The sequence below is a fragment of the Salmo salar genome, chromosome 10, assembly GCF_965601325.2.
Source record: "Salmo salar chromosome 10, fSalSal1, whole genome shotgun sequence".
Taxonomy (NCBI): Eukaryota; Metazoa; Chordata; class Actinopteri; order Salmoniformes; family Salmonidae; genus Salmo; species Salmo salar.
This window is the reverse complement of record NC_138300.1, coordinates 38419148-38440547: the sequence shown is the minus strand read 5'-3', so window position 1 is coordinate 38440547 and position 21400 is coordinate 38419148. Positions and strand designations below refer to the sequence as shown.

Here is a 21400-nt window from a genome sequence, read left to right as displayed (position 1 = left end):
TGATGGACCAATTAAATCCACCCAAGCTTATCTGTTTTACAAAGAATGATTTTCACAAGCAGGACTTGTAAAGTGTGAGCTTGTTTCCAATTCAGTGACTTATTATGTGTCATTAATAACTGACACATAACACCTCAAAATCATTTCAAATTCTATTTCAGATTGTGTATTCCCGTTAGAGGTCTATCTTGATCAAAGATACTTTTTTTCTTCTAATGAAAAACATTTGATAAATAGATTCAGTCCCATGGGGTAAGCTATTTGAGGAAGCAGTGTTCAATGGTGAAATAATAATTCCTGGTATCAGCACCAAAGGGACAGACAGCCATCTTTAAAAAATAAAATCAATGTGGCCTCCTTGTGCACCCTAGTAAGTCTCCAACACCAGTAGGAGTAGAGAGGGAGAAAAGGAGGTCTGAGTTATAACTCTGTACCAGGGTCTTAGCAGTGTAGTCAGGCCCAGAGAAGCCCTTTATAAATTGGTTAATTCCTCGTTCGGCCCAGTGTTCACTGCAGGAACCAGGAACCATTTAATAGGAACCACTCAGGCCTGGCCTGAGCTATCCTTGACAGCTCTTTTTCACAATTCCCATGTCTGCCTCACAGGCTGACTACACCGCTCGCATAGCGAGTGTTGCAAAAATAAATGTAGAAATCTATATTATTCAATTATTGCACCCACACGTCTCGCGCGCGCCAACGAGCTTAGGCGTTGCCAAGGACTAAAATAGAAGTCAGTTCTATTTGTGACGCAGATCGCGCTGCAAGTCCTGCCTCTCCCATCTCCTCATTGGTTTATAGAAGTAGGTACCCACGTGCCATCTCCTCATTGGTTATACCCACGTGGGTGACTGAAAGACGAACGAGGTCGTGGCGGTAATGCACCTAATTTATGAAAGTTGCCAATCACAATATAAAGTCAAGAGAAGAAAAAGCCTGGAAGGAGGAGAGATGTTAGAAACGATTCGGTTGACCGTTTTATGTGTGGATTAATTGGTGGAGTAGAGGACCTTGTGCATTTCAGGTAAAATAACGATTCAATGTTTATATCCCAGGACAAATTAGCTAGCAACAGCAAGCTAGCTAAATAGGACAAATTTGCTAGCAAGTGCAAGCTAACTAGCTAAATTGCCATAAAAGTTTAATGCTTTTCGCCCTGTCCCCAAATTAATATAATTGGTTCAGAGTTTGTTTTGATACTTTAACCTGCGTGTCGTGATCGAGTTTGGTGTGGGGGACAAAATACATTTATGCATGATGGTGCATGATGGTGTATGCGCACAGCCGGTTTGGGTTCCGTGTCAGACAACTGCAGACCAAGTTGGATTATGATATTGAATGTGATTGTGATCTTGATTGTGATCAATAAACAAACCCTTGAATGTGTAAGATATTACAGTGGCAGAGTGTTGGTTACATCCCTTGACTTTTTCCATATTTTGTTGTGAATTTAAAATGGGTTAAATTGAGATCTTTTGTCACTAGCTTACACACAATGCCCTATAACGTCAAAGTGGAATTATGTTTTTCAAAATGTTATACATTTATAAAAAAAATGAAAAGCTGAAATGTCTTGAGTCCATAAAAATTCAACCCCTTTGTTATGACAAGTCTAAATAAGTCCAGGGGTAACCAGTTGCTTAACAAGTCAGATAATAAGTTGCATGGATCAACAACCAATTTGACAGAGCTTGAAGAATTTTGAAAATAATAATGGTCAAATGATGAACAATCCAGGTGTGGAAAGTTCATAGAGGCTTACCCTGAAAGACTCACAGCTGTAATCGCTGCTAAAGGTGCTTCTACAAAGTATTGACCCAGGGGTGTGAGATACAGTTTTTCTATATTACATTTTCAATATGTTTGCAAACATTTCTAAAAACATGTTTTCACTTTGTTATTATGGTGTATTTAATCCATTTTGAATTCAGGCTGTAACACAACAAAATGTGGAATAAGTCAATGGGTATGAATAATTTCTGAAGGTACTGTATAACAGTATAACCAAGCATGGTTTAATGGTATCAAGTTCAGCTTGTATGTGAAACTGCATGAACAATGCTTTGAAGGATGCTGGAGTTACACACAGTACAATACAATACTTGTGTTATCTTTTTCATATAGTCAATGATATAAAATACAATACAGCATTTCAACATCAACATTATGTCCCTAAAATTGAGTTACTACTGTATCTCCACTGCAGCTTATTTCAACCAGCAGACAGACAGCATTGTTGTGATTGTGACCCTCCAGATTCATTCTCTACTGCCCAGAGTAAAGGAAGCCTCTTGGCACAAAACAGCCCTACTGTCCCTGATGTGGGGACTAAATCCACTTAGTGTGCTGTGTTGATGGTACAGGAACACCAGTTAGCAGCAGACACCAGGGTAGAGTCCCAAATAGAACCACATTCCCTATATAGTGCACTTCTTTTGACCAGAGCGCCCATGCAATAGGGTGCCATTTGGGACCCTGACCAGCATAGCTATTATCACAGCTAGCCATCAGCAGTCAGTAACTTCCTTATTCCAGCCACTCTGTACCACGATAGTTCTGCACCGAGTGATAAAGCCAGGCCTGTCCACAGACCACTGGAACTAGACTGTGTGGGCCCCTGTCTCCTCTCCACGACAGCGTGATGGTGGCAGTGACACGCGCTGGACTGCCACAGCGATGTGATTACTCCTTGCTTGGCGTAATCTGACATGCGTCACAGAGATGGAGGCAATGTTAGGGAGGGAGGGAGATCACTCTGGCCCATTGAGTCAGGTAATAACCTGGTGTTCACACCTGAACACAACAACAACCCTGACTCTCTCAGGAAGACTGGATTTCTGAATCACTTGCAATACTGCAAGCGTTTACTTGAGTCTGCCTGGAGTGCCAGATGTCACATGAACACCAACATTTGAATATGGGAAGGAGATTAAGGACATTGCACCAAAGTCAGCAACACCATCAACCACCTGACACACAAACAGGAACAGCATGATTTAGTGGTAAGGAGTGGTATGCAGGCACATGGACATCTCCATCAGTAAGTAATATTGATCATCCATTTCAAAAGATATAGGAGTGGAGGAGTTTGAGGATAGCCAGACTTCTTCTCTCTCTCTCTCTCTCTCTCTCTCTCTCTCTCTCCCCTCTCATTCCCTCTCATTCCCTCTCATTCCCTCTCTCTCTCTCTCTCTCTCTCTCTCCCTCTCATTCCCTCTCATTCCCTCTCATTCCCTCTCTCTCTCCCTCTCTCTCTCTCTCTCTCTCCCTCTCATTCCCTCTCATTCCCTCTCTCTCTCTCTCTCTCTCTCTCTCCCTCTCATTCCCTCTCATTCCCTCTCATTCCCTCTCATTCCCTCTCTCTCTCTCCCCTCTCATTCCCTCTCATTCCCTCTCATTCCCTCTCATTCTCTCTCTCTCTCCCTCTCATTCCTCTCATTCCCTCTCATTCCCTCTCATTCTCTCTCTCTCTCTCTCTCCCTCTCATTCCCTCTCATTCCCTCTCATTCCTCTCATTCCCTCTCTCTCTACATGAAAAATTGCCTCACCTTTCTGTGGAGGGAGGCTGAGGAGAATGTGAAGGCTTTACCTTCTGCTGCTCTGCGGTGCACATACACACACACACACATACACCATATTTGTTATGACGTGTTGAAGCCCCTGGACTACCTTCTCTCTCCCCCTTCTGTCTGATAATGAGGGAGACAAGATCCACCATCTTCTACTCTCACCGCTGTCTCCTTCACTCCTCTTCTACTCTCCCCTTCACTCCTCCTCTACTTTCACAGCTCTCTCCTTCACTCCTCCTTGAATCTCTCCTCTCCTCCTCTCCTCCAGTCATCCTCTACTCTCACCGCTCTCTCCTTCCCTCCTCTCCTCGAGTCATCCTCTACTCTCACCGCTCTCTCCTTCCCTCCTCTCCTCCAGTCATCCTCTACTCTCACCGCTCTCTCCTTCCCTCCTCTCCTCGAGTCATCCTCTACTCTCACCGCTCTCTCCTTCCCTCCTCTCCTCCAGTCATACTTTACTCTCACCGCTCTCTCCTTCCCTCCTCTCCTCCAGTCATACTTTACTCTCCCCTCTCCTCCAGTCCCCCTTTACTCTCTCCTCTTCTCCACTCCTCCTTTACTCTCACAGCTCTCCTCCTCTCTTCCATCTCCTCCCCTCCCTGCCTCGGCTCAACCTCAGGGAACAAACAGGAGTTCTGTTTAAAACATCACTGCTTTCTTATTCACATCCCTCTGATCCCAATCTTCCACATGCTGGCGTACAGTAAGGTGTGTGGGAGCAACGTGACACAAGCACGATTCTTCTGTCTTACGATCTATGAGTCAGCCATCAGCCATCGTCCTTCTCCTGAACACATCACACTCCATACACCAGGAGGTTGTCTTCACTCTGTACTCAGAGAGCACGTCTGCCAATCATATTGGCTGGAGCAGCACTAAGGTCCAACACAGACAGAGTAGGTCTGCGTTCCAAATGGCACCCTATTCCCTACATAGTGCACTACTTTTGATCAGAGCCCTATGAGCCCTGGTCAAAAGGAGTGCACTATGTAGGGGATTGGGTGCCATTTGAGACGCAGATTAAGACTGAGCAGAGCCCGGTCTATTACATGCTACAAAGCCCCCCTGCCTGGCTCCATCTCTCTATCTCTCTATCTCTCTGTCCGCAAGCTATCTGCATACATCTACATCAGACTGATGTTAATCCCACCATTAATCTGATCCTAGATCAGCAGATACCGATCCCTGTTAACACCAATTACCTCAGCACCCAGCCACACTCCTAACAAGGCCTTTGGTAGTTCTCAGGATATGTCCCAAAGGGCACCCTATTCCCCCCATAGGGCCCTGGTCAAAAGTAGTGCACTACATAGGAAATAGGGCGCCATTTGGGATGCAACCTGAAGCCTTGAAAAATAAGGCTTGGGTGTTTTGCGTGACAGCCCCCAGATATGTTTTCTGAGCGAGCCAAGAAGAAAGCCAGCCAGCCTGATGGTATCTACAATATATTGTCTTCTAGTCCAGATAATGTGCTCCTAGGTGATTTGCAAAAACCCTGGCAGCAGGATATATTTTTGCACAGATATTTCTCTATCAATTTGAGTGTGGATTAAATAATTGCTGTTGGACATCATCTTTAATCTTCCCACTGGCAGGAGATAAAAAACACATTTCACACAGAACCACCTACAGTAGCTTTAAAAATCAATTCCTGCAGATAGATTGTAAATTCATGGTCGGAATGCGTAATCAAATAAAATGTCAAGACACATTGTTGGCCCAGTGTAATCAGAACATCTAACAGCTACCGGCAAATCACAAACTGACTTCTTGTTTCTATTTCATCAACCAAGCAGTAGGGTACCTGAAGGAGCCGGGCATAAAACATCCTCTCCACTCTGACATGCAACCAGGTTAGGTCCTCTGTGATAAGTAATGCACACATCCAGACATGGCTGGAATCTGCATGGACATACTGTATTAAGCAATGCTGATCAATACAGAGAAACCCATTGTGGCAGGAATAGATGAAGAGAACAAGAGAGGAAGAAAGACAGAGGGAAAGAGTGTGTGTGTGTGTGTGTGTGTGTGTGTGTGTGTGTGTGTGTGTGTGTGTGTGTGTGTGTGTGTGGGTGTGTGTGTGTGTGTGTGTGTGTAGATCGTGTATGTGAGTGGAAGAAAGAAAGACATAAAGAAAATGATTGAGAGGAAGTGACAGAGAGAGTGATCGAGGTGTATCCTACCTTCCAGGACGGTGAGTTTGGCACTGGTGTTGATCTCTCCCACACTGTTGGTGGCGGTACACTCATAGATGGCCTCGTCCCTGTGGGTCCGCAGGGGCTGGATACGCAGGACGGACCCTGAACCGTCATCAAACTCTATCACCTGAACACAAGGGTGGGTAGAGGAGAGAAAACGCAATGAGACCCATGGTCGCCATGTAACTAATATTCAAAACTGATTTAAACAGTCATCTTAACAAGGCATCCCTTTGATCGCTATTTCATCAATACGTACAGCACATCAGAGCCCTGGTGAGTACCAGCCCAGTGAATACTCCTGGTTTGATCATTGGCAGGGGGACTAATACAGGGCTAAGATATGTGCTACTTTCTATTTAGCTAGGAGAAACTGGGTTTATAATAAGAGTCTGCCTTAGCAGATCAGAAGACGCAAACCTGACCAAACTCAAACTCCATCAGTACTATTAATAAGCCATCTCAAATAGAGACTACATCTTATCTAATCTCAACTGCAAAGGACCGCCCGGCATTGCATGACCTTGCTGTCGTCCTACGCTCCACAGGGAGTGAAGAGAAGTAAGTACGTCTGATCTGATACAATCACCCAATTAGAGAGAAGTTTATTGTATGAAATGAGCCTGAGTGAACAGCAGGCATTTCAGCAAGGCCTTTCAGGAAGCCAGCCTTTAGGGGTTAAAGAATCAGAGGTCAGAGGTCAGGGGAGAGGGTCTCCTAAAATTCCTTACGCTGCAGTGGAAAGTGGCTGACCTAAACATCCACATGACAGGAAGAGAACATTCCTGAACATTCAGTGGAGCACACCTAGGTTCAAACAGTATCTGAAATATTTAAATGACTTTGAACGTTCACTTGAGCCTGCCTAGCGTGCCAGACAGGGTAGGTTTTCACTGAAGGGGCTATTCTTCCCTTGGTCCAATTGCACCATGCAAGCTCAATCAAGCAATGCTAAAGTATGCCAAAGATTTTGAATACTATTTGAATGAGAGTTGCACATTTTGGGGAATATTCAGAGGTGGAAACTTTCCCTGGGAATTAACGGGAATATATGGGAATTGACGGAAATATATGCAAATTAATATTAATACCATTTAAATGTAGATGTTTTTTGCATTGGATATATTTACCATATCATATGGAGACAGAAACATAAACCTTTAACCTTATCATAAGTAGACATAATTGCAAATGATTAAATCCTTCCAATAGAAATAAAAAAACGATTTATTTACGAATTGAACTTTAATTAAACGAGTTGACTCTTCACATGGGATGATTTCACTGAACAACAAAAGAAAGGGAATATTGAATGATCCCTAATGATCCACCACATCTCCCAAGAACGTTTTCAACATACATCTGTAAAATGATAGTCTAGAAACTAAAGCTTTGGTTGTCTTCCTCTCAGGCTTCCATGTCTTCTCCCTGGACCTCCTCAATGTCCACCTCTTGGACATCAGACTCTGAGGCCTCATCTTCACTGTCACTTTCCAACCTTGTTGAGGATGGCTCGTTGTCAGGCTCAAAAAGCCTCAAATTTGCCGAGATGGCCACCAATTTTTCAACCCTTGTATTGGTCAGCCTGTTGCGTGCTTTGGTGTGTGTGTTCCCAAACAAGGACCAGTTGCGCTCTGAGGCGGCTGATGTTGGTGGGATTTGGAGGATGATGGAGGCAACAGGAGAAATAGCCTCAGATCCACAAAGTCCCTTCTACCAGGTGGCTGATGAGATATGTTGGCACGACTGCCATATTGCAACCCCATCCCATTTGCTTGACCTTCACTTGTACTCTGTTGAACTCTGCATCCAGCAAAGTAGTAGATAAAGCATGTCTGGTTGGAGGGGTGTATGCTGGGCGAAGAACATTCAGAAATCTCTTCCAATACACATTGCCTGTGAGCATCAGAGGTGAACCAGTTGCATACACAGCTTGAGCAAGACATTCATCAGCATTTCTCTGACTTTCGTCAGAGGTTGTTTGTTGTGAGCGCTGAGGGAACTTTATGCACTTGGCCAGATGATTCTGCATCTTTGTTGTGTTCTTCACATATGATTTGGCACAGTATTTGCAAATGTACACAGCTTTTCCTTCTACATTAGCTGCAGTGAAATTTCTCCACACATCAGATAGTGCCTGTGGTATTTTCCTGTAAAGATTAGAAGAAAATAATGTAAAAAAAATATATACATTTCCATGTACAGATAAATAGCTAAGCAGTTAGATTTAACAACTCCTTTGTAAGATAAATGTTTTAAAATGAAACATGTATGGAAACAAGTAAATTAACACTCCTCAGTTAGCAGGCTCAAGCAAGCTAAAACCCACATCGTAGCAGAAATTGTTAACAAGTTAGAAATTATTTAAACACACTTTGCTGTAGGCTACTATTTACTAGTTAACAAAACATCATGTATGTCATATAAAATATATTCACCCCACCCAGTATTGTAATCAAAACTTACCAGAAAGCATGTAGTCCTTGGCTCAGACAGTGTAGTAGTGTGGGCTCAGTAGCATCTCATTAGTGTGCAAGATCTTGAGAATCAGCTGTACATGTGATGGAAGAGTGCACTGTGCATACAGAGGGTTGCAATTCCATCGAATTGGGGATAGTTTAACCAAAATATGCCACAAGACCTGGAATTGCCTTATGCGTATACCACAAAAAAAGGTTCACTGTTATAAGCCTAAGTTTTTGATGAATTTAAGCAAAATTCCCCAAATTCCAGGGCTTAACTTCCCATGGAAAAATTTCAGAAATTTACTGGAAAGTTTCCGACCCTTTGCAACCATAATTTCAACCCAGGTCTGAAGTGAAGTCCTCTCCTCTCTCCCCCTGGGCCCACTGCTCTCCCATGCTCTCTCACACCTCCACACCGACTGCACACAGAGCAGGGCTCAGTTTGAGGAGTGCCGTGCAGACAGATAGAAGATATTTCCTATTAATCACGTCAGTGTGAGCTGAGTGTCTGCATCTGTGGAAGGACCCATGTTGAGACCGCTTCACTTGAAACCATTTCTACTAGCTGGCAGCTAATAGGCCTCCCTGCTGCTACTGCTTTCAGCGTATGTCTGCCTGCTTGTCTGTCTGTATGCCTGCCTACCTGGCCTGTCTGTCTATCTCTCTGTCTGTCTTGTCTGAGCAGGGTGGCATACATCCACATTGCTTCAGACGCTGGAAGAAAAGGCAGACAGAGCGAGAGGAGGTGGTCACTGAACTGACACAGACAAACAGACTATGTGGTTGAGTGGTGCTTTGAAACAAGGATGTGGGTACGCCCACAGAATAAGAATGAATCTATTCATGTCATTTGGAAAGGACTACTATGTCTGCCTGGGCTTCCTACAATGTTTCTTACCATTTCTGCACCGGAAAGCTCATTCATTCTCATTTATGGTTGAGAATTATGTAGCTATGTAGCTAAAATCTGATGCAATATCGTCAATTAACAATTAACAATTAAACAATGAAATACAATAGTAAAGTAGACCATATACCTCAAAGCGCTGAGAACTGACTTTCTTGCCCTTCTTCATCCAGGTGATGCGTGGCTTGGGATCACCCACCGCCTGGCAAACGAAGGACGCTACTCCTCCCGAAATACCTGTCTGGTCGTCTGGAGATTTGATGAAATTGGGCATGCCTGGGAGAGAGAGAGATAGAGAGAGGATAACTAATGTATGTATCAATCAAATTGACCCCAAATTGTAAACAGCAGCACAGTGGAAAAAATTCCCCTCAGAGCACAGATAATCAATTGCAGTACAGCTCTAGAAACATTTTTATTTTACTAAGCAAGTCAGTTAAGAACAAATTCTTACTGTCAATGATGGCCTTGGAACAGTGAGTTAAGTGCCTTGTTCAGGGGCAGAACAACAGATTTATACCTTGTGGATTTGATCTTGCAACCTTTTGGTTATCTAGTCCAATGCACTAACCACTAGGCTACGCTGCTGCCCCAAATGAGTCTGAATATAAAGCCTTCTACTTTCATACACTATAAATACAAAAGTATGTGGACAACCCTTCAAATTAGTAGATTCTGCAATTTCAGCCACACCTGTTGCTGACAGGTGTATAAAATTGAGCACACCGCCATGCAATCTCCATAGACAAACATTGGCAGTAGAATGGCCTTATGAAGAGCTCAGCGACTTTCAATGTGGCACTGTCATAGGATGCGACCTTTCCAACAAGTCAGTTTGTCAAATTTCTGCCCTGCTAGAGCTGCCCCGGTCAACTGTAAGTGCTGTTATTGTGAGAAAATGTCTACGAGCAACAATGGCTTAGCCGCAAAGTGGTAGGCCACACAAGCTCACAGAACTTTACTGCGAGTGCTGAAGCGCGTAGCAAGTAAATATTGTCTGTCCTCAGTTGCAACACTCAATACTGAGTTACAAACTGCCTCTGGAGGCAACATCAGCACAATAACTGTTCGTTGGGACAATGGGTTTCCATGGCCAATCAGCCGCACACAAGCCTAAGATCACCATGCGCAATGCCAAGCATCGGCTGGAGTGGTGTAAATCTTGCCGCCAGTGGATTCTGGAGCAGTGGAAACTCTGGAGTGATGAATCGCGCTTCACCATCTGGCAGTCCGACAGACGAATCTGGGTTTGGTGGATGCCAGGAGAACAATACCTGCCCGAATGCATAGTGCCAAATGTAATGTTTGGTGGAGGAGGAATATTGGTGTGGGGCTGTTTTTCATCGTTCGGGCTAGGCACCTTAATTCCAGTGAAGGGAAATCTTAACTTTACAGCATACAATGACATTCTAAACAATTATGTGCTTCCAACTTTGTGGGAACAGTTTGGGGAAGGCCCTTTCCTGTTTCAGCATGACAATACCCCCATGCACAAAGCGAGGTCCATACAGAAATGGCTTGTCGATGATTGGTGTGGAAGAACTTGACTGGCCTGCACAGAGCCCTGACCACAACCCCATCGAAAACCTTTGGGATGAATTGGAAAGCCGACTGCAAGCCAGGCCTAATCGCCCAAAATTAGTGCCCAACCTTACTAATGCTCTTGCGGCTGAATGGAGTCCCCGCAGCAATGTTCCAACATCTAGTTGAAAGCCTTCCCAGAAGAGTGGAGGCTGTTATAGCAGCAAAGGAAGGACCAGCTCCATATTAATACCCATGATTTTGGAATGAGATGTTCGACAAGTAGGTGGCCACATACTTTTGGTCATGTAGTGTATCAATCAAAATAATTTCACAAATGCAAAATACACACTTACTGTACACTGTTTTAACCGGTTTAACACAGTTGCAGCCAATAGTATTTTTTAGTGACAATACGTCTGTCTTCCGTTTACACACAGGTGTTCAGAGACGCAGATAGCTGATTAGCACAGCAATGCCTCTGTTTTCTGTCTGTTTTCTGTAAACAAGCGCTGTAACATCCCTGATATGAAAGATACGTTCCTTATATTTCCAAAACAGTACCACAAGCGATGCGGTTTAACGTTCAGAACGAGCGTCGTAGCTCTTAGCAAAACTCCTCCAGCCAGAAGATACGATCGTCAATAGGCGCTAGTTAGCATCTATGAATGGGCTAGGTAGCATTGTGAAACAACGTAGCAGGATCACTGGTATAAACCTGTATCAGACACGAGTCATACTCAAGGCGCAATCTATTCTGAGGAACTCCCAGCATCCCGTGTTTGATTAATTGACAATGCTTCCCTCAGAGCGCAGATACAAGCTCCCTAAGTTTAAAATGAACAGGTCTACACTCTCCTTCATCACAGCTTCATCACAGCTGCTAACAAGCTGTAGTATTATTGTGTACTGTGTACATATTGCTGTACATACTGGTTTTTGTGTACAGTATATTAATGTCAAGTGTTCATTGTGTTTTTTTTAATATTTGCTGCAAAATGAATTCCTCCTCGGGATAATAAAGACTCTACTCTCCTCTGCTCTGTTCTGCTCTATTCTGCTCTCCTCTGCTCTACTCTGCTCTGTTCTGCTCTACTCTGCTCTATTCTGCTCTACTCTGCTCTGTTCTGCTCTACTCTGCTCTGTTCTGCTCTACTCTGCTCTATTCTGCTCTACTCTGCTCTATTCTGCTCTACTCTGCCTGCTGCTCTACTCTGCTCTATTCTGCTCTGTTCTGCTACTCCCTAGAAGGACAAAACCTAAGGAGGAATCAGAGAGGAGGCTGATCCTCTGCTGACTGTACCAAGTATACGTTAGGACCATCAAGGCCAGACAGAGAGACAGAGAAAGACAACAATAACACAGGACTAGGCAGCTCTGGGCAGGTTCCCTACCAGTTAATGTTCAGGCAGTAACAATGTGTGTTTTAAAAACACGGATACCAAACTGCCTGCATCCAAATCGAGTCAAAAAAGCCTGCGAACCAAAACCGTCCAGTGCTGTATTGTCCTTCCTGTCATGTGTTGGGTTGTTGCTGTACTTGACATACCACTTCCAGTGCATACCTTCCAGTTCCAGTCTCTCTCATTAATAATGATACGAAACTAGCAAATCAAATCAAACTTTATTTGTCACATGCGCTGAATACAACAAGTGTAGACCTTACCGTGAAATACTTACTTACAAGCCCTTAACCAACAGTGCAGGTCAAGAAGAGTTAAGAAAATATTTACTAAATAAACTAAAGTAAAACCTAATAATAAAAGTAACACAATAAAATAACAATAAGGAGGCTATATACAGGGGGTACCGGTACAGAGTCAATGTGCGGGGGTACAGGTTAGTCAAGGTCATTTGTACATGTAGGTAGGGGTGAAGTGACTACGCATAGATATGAATCTAAATCTTAAATATGCTTCTTTATCATGCCTGAATAAACATGTGGAATTAACCCAAACCCTAGGCTTGACCACTTAAGAACCACAAGACTCTCTGCCTCCCAAAAGGCACCCTATTCCCTATATGATACACTACTAAAGTAGTGCACTAAATAGGGAAAATAATGTCATTTAGGATGCAGTCTGTGTCTCATATCTCAGAGGAGGGGGTATCAAACGGAACACAATGAACTGTCTGGGATGACACACCATCATATTAAAGCTCCATGGCAACAAACATTAGAGGGATAATGATGAGACAGAGATGTAATTAAATATTCCACTGAACTCGTCAGAGCACCACCGCTGCAGGCTAACACATGCACACACACACACCGGGCTATTACAAATACATGCCGACAAAACATACAGTATTCTGCCTGGGTTCTCTCTCTCTCTCTCTCTCTCTCTCTCTCTGTGTGTGTACGTGTGTGCATGTGTACATGTGTATCTCGGTTCCTGGCAGTAGATGCATTATGCAGATCTATGCCTGCCCTTGGGGAATCAGGCCTGTTTTCAGAGAGCAGGAGGGATGTGTATGTCAGTGTCTCTGTGTTAAGGTGCAGTTACAGGTCTGCGTCCCAAATGGAATCCTATTCCCTAAAAATGGTGCACTTATTAGGGCCCATAGGGCTCTCATCAAAGGTAGTGCATTATTTAGGGAACAGGGTGACACTTGGCACAGCCACAGTATCTGTAGGGTAAGGAAGGGTTAATAAAACGTGATGTGTGGGCGCTAGATGTAGGGGGTAGTGAGTAGGATTAAATATTTTCCCGGTATTTTACAAATGTTCCATCCCGAGAATAAATCCCTTTTCTCCCAGGTAACCCAGTATTTTCCGCCAAATCTGGAAGTGTCATTCAAAAGCATTATAAAGCATATAAATATGTCTGGATTTGGTTAGAACTTTGATCAGCATAAACATTCTAACTTGATGCTAGCTGAGCCTGACGAGCCATATATTAAAATACGTTTTATGAGCCCTACATTAACAACATTTAATGAGCCCAAGCCCAAAAAAGTCCAAAATGATTTAGCATTTATCCAATACATATATGATATAGGCTACTGCACATTACGCACAACAGAAAAACATAAAGCCCATAGATGTAGCTAGCTATATGCTCTCTTGGATAGCTGCAGTAGGCTAATCTTGTGAACTGTATAACTGTGCCGTATTGTATTATACTGTCTTATATGGACTGGAATTACACACATCGTTCAAACCATGATAAAGCAGAAGAGAACATATGATTCTGGTGCAGCACATGCGGACTATAAAGTTACAATAATAGGCTAGTGAATTTAATTTCCATTTAGAAATATAATAGGGCCTATTTGTATAATTAGTAGGCTGATGCATAAGCCTATATACCTTTCATAATATTTATCCTAACGTTATTAGCCTACCTCCAATTAATTTTGTTGTCCTTATCTTCATCATTCTAATGACATCCTTGAATAATACAGGACTAGAATTAGATGCAGAAGGCTTTCACGAAGATTGAATGGTTACGGGTCTGAATAAATAACTGCTATAGCCTACCGCCATCGCACGTTCTCGCGTCTTTCAAACCACCCGTGAGTTATATTGGCTGCTGTATTTAATACTCAGCAAAAAAGAGCTTGCATCCATCTTCAAATAGTCTATTGGTATAAGAAATGCTAAATAAATGATGTCCAGTAAGCTATTCTAGTCTAGCTTTTCCTGCATGGGGCTCCAAGAGGCAAGGAGCGTTTCTTAAGGAGAGGCCAGTGAAGCACAGGTGCTTGTGTATTGCGCAAGAGACAAAAGCTATAAATTATAAGATTATTATGCATAACCCATAATTAATTAGCTAAATATAAGGCTAATACTGCATTGAATTTGTTACCGTAAAGAGGCTTGGCCATTTATATATAGAGCAATATATCTATCTAGAACAGGATGATCTATTTTGGATGCAATTTGAATGGAGTTGAAAGAGAGAGAGAAAGACTGCGGGAGTGCTCGCGCATGCACTGATTTAAAGCCACGATATTTGAGTGATAGGCTTTAAAACTCTGCTGCTGCAATGAAAAAATGTATAATTTTTACAATGAAAAAATAAGGTGAAGATGGGTAAATTAGACGCGCATTCCGTCTTTATATTTGTGAGGTTTGACGCTGGAGACAGGAAGCAGGTACAGGGAGAACATTTAATAAACTACGGACATGAAACAGGACAGGAACAGCGTCTGGACAGGAGACAAAGTAACGACATCAATGCTGACAGGGATGGAACAGAGGATACAGACAGATAAAGGGGAGGCAATCAAATAATGAAGGAGTTCAGGTGGGTCCAATGAGGCGCAGGTGCACGTAACAAAGGGGACAGGTGTGCGTAATGATAGGCAATCTGGCGCCCTCGAGCACCAGAGAGGGAGAGCGGGAGCAGGCGGGACAATATTACTGTAGCATAGGCTATGCTGCAGCAAATGTAGGCCTACCTGTCAGAAGAAAAAAGTTTACATGATGAGGTGATATTGTAGGTCTACATGCATTGTGAACTGCACTCCACACTGAGATGGGCTGTCTGTCCCCACCCTTAGCGTTGATTCCTCATGCAGAGGCTGTAAAGAAGCCAGATTTAGATATTGCATCCAATTTAACAGTTCCATTTCACGCCATGCTATTCATATAAATAATGTATTATATTTGACTGGTTTCTCGCAGTTATTTATCCCAGGAAAAGGGAGTGGTTTTGGGCTGTAATCCCGGGAAGATCTCGATAACTGGGTTCCCGCCATTCAACCCTAGAAGTGAGGCAAAGCCGACTGTAGTGTAATTACCCCAATCTTTCTCTCCTTTTTCCCTCCCTCCATCCATCCCTTTTCTCCTGCCCCAAAATATCCTCCTGGCCTCAGCGTTTCTCCTAAACGGAGTGCTTATTTCACCGCTGTAACTCTGACCGAGACACTAAGCGAGCGTTGAGCTGTCCTCATCGCTCCGTGCTGTACTGTGATGATGTAATGGCTGCCATGTTCCACTCTGTAGACTCTGTCTTGGTCTCAAATGGCAGTTTCCCTGTAAATTGGCCTCATCCATAACGGCTGTCAATACTAGTTTGATTAATATTGTTTTCCTTTGTGACTACATACTAACCAAGATGCAAACAATACTGTCCGTTAGAACTATACTAAGCCCTAAACCCACACTGCTAGAGCTATGACAAATCCCATGAAGTAATGTAGAATTCATTGTATAAAACACAGTGAGTGGGATCCCTATGGAGGAACAGAATTAGACTAGGTATCACATATCAGGAAAGAATTACACACTGCTTAGACACAGCAATGATGATAACACAGCCACAGTGCTCTCTCTCTCACTCCCTCACTCTCTTTGTCTCTCTCACTCTCTCTCTCTCACCACTCAGAGGGGAATGAGAAATACACTGTACAAAACATTAAGAACACTTTCCTAATATTGAGTTGCAATACAGTCTCAATTCATCAGGGCATGGCCTCTACAAGGTTCAAAAGCATTCCACAGGGATGCTGGCCCATGTTAACTACAGTGCTTCCCACAGTTGTGTCAAGTTGGCTGGATGTCCTTTGGGTCGTGGACCATTCTTGATACACACGGGAAACTGTGGAGTGTGAAAAACCCAGCACCATGGCAGTTCTTGACACAAACCGGAGCGCCTGGCACCTAGTACAATACCCCGTTGAAAGGCATTTAAGTATTGTGTCTTGCCAATTCACCCTCTGAATGGCACACACACCATCCATGTCTCCCTTCATTTACACTGACTGACTTGGATTTAACAAGTAACATCAATAAGGGATCATGGCTTCACCTGGTCAGTCTACGTCATGGACAGAGCAGGTGTCCCTAATGTTTAGTAGACTCAGTGTACATTTTAACAGACACTGTTATCCAGTGAAACAATCAGGGTTCCATGCCTTGCTCAAGGGCACATCAACAGATGTTTCACCTAGTCAGCTCAGAGATTTGAACAAGCAACCTTACGGTTATTGGCCAAACACACATAACCACCGAGCTACCTGCCTAGACCAACAGAGGTGCCTTCTGTTTGACAGTCCACTAGGGAACCGAGTTTCCCCCTGCATGAACCCAGGCTTAAAGAAACAAGAATACAGGGCAGTCTCTAAGGGACAGGATAGTTAGATACCACTGTCTGTCTGTCTGTCTGTCTGTCTGTCTGTCTGTCTGTCTGTCTGTCTGTCTGTCTGTCTGTCTGTCTGTCTGTCTGTCTGTCTGTCTGTCTGTCTGTCTGTCTGTCTGCCAACTACCTCTACTCCTATACTTGTCCTCAAATAAAATCATCTGCAGTCCACCGGAATGTTGAATCAATATTCTGCTACTGGCACAATGTCACAACAACAACAACTTCAAAATGGCCGCTAGGAAGGTCTCTATTGGGTAGTACATAAGAGGGAGAAGGAAGGTGATGTGACCGGGGATGGGAGAATTCAGGAGGACAAGGTTGCCCTTTAAAACACAATTTTAGAGGAAAAGAAGATAGAGCAAGCAAGAGTAAAGAGAGAAAGATATTTAGATGAATAGAGACTGTTTTATTTTAAAATACCTTTATTGGCCCAATAGTTCATCATTAAAACCACAAACTTTACTTCATCTTAACGAACGTAAAAAGTTAGAACCAAGCCCTCCTCCTCGTCCATTGTGCATAGAAGCCCCCGATGCCCCACAACCCCACAGACGGTGAACCAGCACCCCATATACATGCTCCAGTGGGAACTGAGAGAGAGAGAGAGAGAGAGAGAGAGAGAGAGAGAGAGAGAGAGAGACAGACAGACAGACAGAGAGAGAGAGAGAGAGAGAGAGAGAGAGAGAGAGAGAGAAAAAGTCAGACAGAGAGAGAGAGAGAGAGAGAGAGAGAGAGAGAGAGAGAGACAGAGAGAGAGAGAGAGAGAGAGAGAGAGAGAGAGAGAGAGAGAGAGAGAAAAAGTCAGACAGAGAGGAGAGAGAGAGAGAGAGAGAGAGAGAGAGAGACAGAGAGAGAGAGACAGAGAGAGAGAGAGAGAAAAAGAAAGAGAGTTAGAGGTGACTTAGGTTTTCAATCTGAGGGACACGGTGGGGGATCGAGGTTGAGAGGATGTTGAGTTCGCACCAATTATTTAGCTATTTATTTTCCATGGTCACAATGGCCTGACCCCTGGGCCATGACATTCTAAATGTAAAATCTGCTCTGAGCTCTGCTCTTTCTCTCCTTCAGCCCCACACTTGTATGACTGACAGCTGTGAATGTTCTCTCCATCACATTCATACAGTACATGACCCTGTGACTATGCTGGATTTCTTCTTCTTTTTAAATAGAGAGAAAGAAAGAGAGCGGTGAGAGAGAGATAAAGAGAGAGGAGGGAGAAGAACATTTGACCTCCTATATACATTATTCAAGAACGGGCCTCTTCAATTTAAGGGAGAGAGAAAAACTGTGTGAATATTGAAGGTAAAAAATAGGCCATAAGGAAAAAGTTGAATAACACGTTATTATGTGTTCAGATCCTTGTAAGGGATTTGAATGCTGGCCATAAATGTTGAGGGAACATGGGCCGCTGTCTCCAAAGTAATAAATACTTAATCGTATGATCATCATTTAATCATAAATAGATTCAATTTGAGCTTCAATGTGATTCACCTTATCAGTAAAAGGCCGCTCATTGATCCTGTATTCCTGGGGAGAATCTGACTGGGTTCAGTTCATGTCTGTAGTGTAGCAGTATCAGCATTGACAGGTAAGCTGTTCTGTTGGTGCAAGGCACCAGGCATATTACCACAAGTTATGTCTGTTAAAATGGCAGCCAGATGATTTGGGGTCAATTCCATGTACTAGAATACAATTGAACTCACTCTCTACAGTGGCACCAGAAATAATAATCCCTTTATCAGAATATAGAATGAGACAGATGGAAAAGTGGAGAGATAGTCTGGATTTTGTAAAGATTAGTTGGATCTCTAACACATCAACAATGACAAAATGGAATGAATCAACATAAAAGCTGCCCACATGACTCCCTGCCTAAAACATACACTGCTGTCAGAGGACCGTTTAGGGTTGGTATGGGCAGAGTTGTGCACTTGTTGTTCCAGAGGACGCAGAGTCAATGACCTTTAACCCTGAACCCATGGGGGTGTACTATAAACAGACAGTACAGTATCCCAGGCTGCATGCTCTCAAGGTCCTGTGTTGCTCAGTTGGTAAGAGCATGGCACTAGCAACACCAAGGTAGTAGGTTTAATTCCTGTAGGGCTCGCAGACACATTTACAAAGAACTATTCTGAAAGCATTATTGTTCTAACAATATACAGTATGCACTAACTGTACCTCAGGGGTTGACAACCCTGGAGTGCCCAAGACACTTCACATTTAACTGACCTGTGTTGAATTTAGCCAATCACTGAACTGATCAATTAGCTAAGCAGCTCAGTGTGGTAATTAGTTGGGACAAAATCCTGAAGTACTTGCGGCACTCCAGGAACAGGGTTCCCTTCCCTACCGTACCGTTTTACTTTGGATAAAAACGTCTGCTAAATAGCATAATGTCTCTTCTACTGGAGCCAGCAGACAGCAGTGCATCTAGAGAAGTTGTTAGAGGCCTGTGAGATGAGGTGCCATGGACTATAGCCGGAACCCAGCTATAAAACCAAATGAGGCAAGGAAACATTGTGTTTAGTCCTCCCTGCAGACACATCCTAGGACATTATCCAGGATGATGGTAGCTCCACTCCCTCAGTCTAATGAAGTAGCATTCTGCAGTGGGAAGGACGTGTTACTACTGTACTCACAGTGATGGAGTCTCTCACTGACACACACCTGTCACAGGCTATTTCACTCTGCACGCACACACACACACACACACACACACACACACACACACACACACACCGTGTCACAGGCTATTTCACTCTGCGCACACACACACACACACACACACACACACACACACACACACACACACACACACACACACACACACACACACACTGTCACAGGCTACTCTCACTCTGTCGCACACTACTTCACTCTGCACACACACACACACACACACACACACACACACACACACACACACACACACCTGTTTCACGCTACTTCACTCTGCACACACACACACACTCACACACACACACACACACACACACACACACACACACACACACACACACACACACACACACACACACACACACCTGTTTCACACTACTTCACTCTGCATACACACACACACACACCTGTATCACACTACTTCACTCTGCACACACACACACACACACACACACACACACACACACACACACACACACACACACACACACACACACACACCTGTCACAGGCTACTTCACCATGCACACACACACCTGTTTCACGCTACTTCACTCTGCACACACACACACACACACACACACACACACACACACACACACACACACACACACACACACACACACACACACACACACACACACACACACACACACACACACACACACACACACTGCTGCAGCCTGTAGTGGTACTCTAGGGATTGGGCGTGATAGCAGACAGATCCTTACAGCACCACAGTCAGCACACACACGGTGCATCCCAAATGGTACCCTATTCACTATAGTGCACTATCCTATGGGCCCTGGTCGAAATTAGTGCACTATATCGGGAATCAGGTGCCATTTGAGACGCAGCCACAGTCCCATCAGCAGGACAGCCAGTGGTTAATACTGGACCGCTCCCCTCCATAGCATCCCTCTGTTTAGCCTGTGTTTTATCTAATCATGCATATCCTAATGCTTTTCGCCTGAGCAGTAACAGAGGCACAGGGAATTAAGAGCCCAGTCTGTGAAGAGGGAATGAACCGAGGTAGCATGTATGCGCACGTACATGAATGGAGGCATGCACACAAGCATGCACGTAAACACACACACAGAATTGGTTCTGCTTGTGGTAAATATTTCAGCTCTGCCACGAGATTCAAACAATAGTCTCACAATGGCTAAATCAACTTTAACGAGCGATAACGAAGAGAAAGAAAGCTGTTAATGATCAGACTGCAGTGATGGAGAAGAGAGAGAAAGAGAGGGACAGCTGGGAGTTTGAGTGCAGCTGTGACATTAGCTCTCCGTCCCTACAGCTTGGGAACGAGACAGAGAGAGAGAGAGAGAGAGAGAGAGAGAGAGAGAGAGAGGGAGAGAGAGGGGGGAGAGAGAGAGAGAGAGAGAGAGAGAGAGAGAGAGAGGTAGAGAGAGAGAGGGAGAGAGAGAGGGGGGAGAGAGAGAGAGAGAGAGAGAGAGAGAGAGAGAGAGAGGTAGAGAGAGAGGTAGAGAGAGAGAGGTAGAGAGAGAGAGAGGTAGAGAGAGAAAGAGAGGTAGAGAGAGAGAGAGAGAGAGAGAGAGAGAGAGAGGGACAGCTGGTAGTTTGAGTGCAGCTGTGACATTAGCTCTCCGTCGCTACAACCTGGGAACGAGACAGAGAGAGAGAGAGAGAGAGAGAGAGAGAGAGAGAGAGAGATATACAGAGAGAGGTACAGAGAGAGGTAGAGGTAGGGGTAGAGGTAGAGGTAGGGGTAGAGGTAGGGGTAGAGGTAGGCTACAGCTAGAGGTAGAGGTAGGGGTAGAGGTAGGGGTAGAGGTAGAGGTAGAGGTAGGGGTAGAGGTAGGGGTAGAGGTAGGGGTAGAGGTAGAGGTAGGGGTAGAGGTAGGCTACAGCTAGAGGTAGGGGTAGAGGTAGGGGTAGGGGTAGAGGTAGGGGTAGAGGTAGGGGTAGAGGTAGGCGTAGAGGTAGAGGTAGGGGTAGAGGTA

General features: G+C 44.1%; 1 protein-coding gene across 20 annotated transcripts in view; it reads right to left on the bottom strand.

The window, feature by feature from the left end:
- ptprfa (protein tyrosine phosphatase receptor type Fa) overlaps positions 1–21400 on the bottom strand; it is a 370905-nt gene that overhangs the window by 189136 nt on the left and 160369 nt on the right. For all 20 annotated transcript variants that reach the window (XM_082956977.1, XM_082956978.1, XM_082956976.1 and 17 more), the window contains 2 exons: positions 9270–9415; positions 5753–5894 (listed from right to left, as the gene is read on the bottom strand). In XM_082956977.1, the coding sequence (XP_082813103.1) occupies positions 5753–5894; positions 9270–9415 (288 nt within the window). The remainder of the gene's footprint in view (positions 1–5752; positions 5895–9269; positions 9416–21400) is intronic.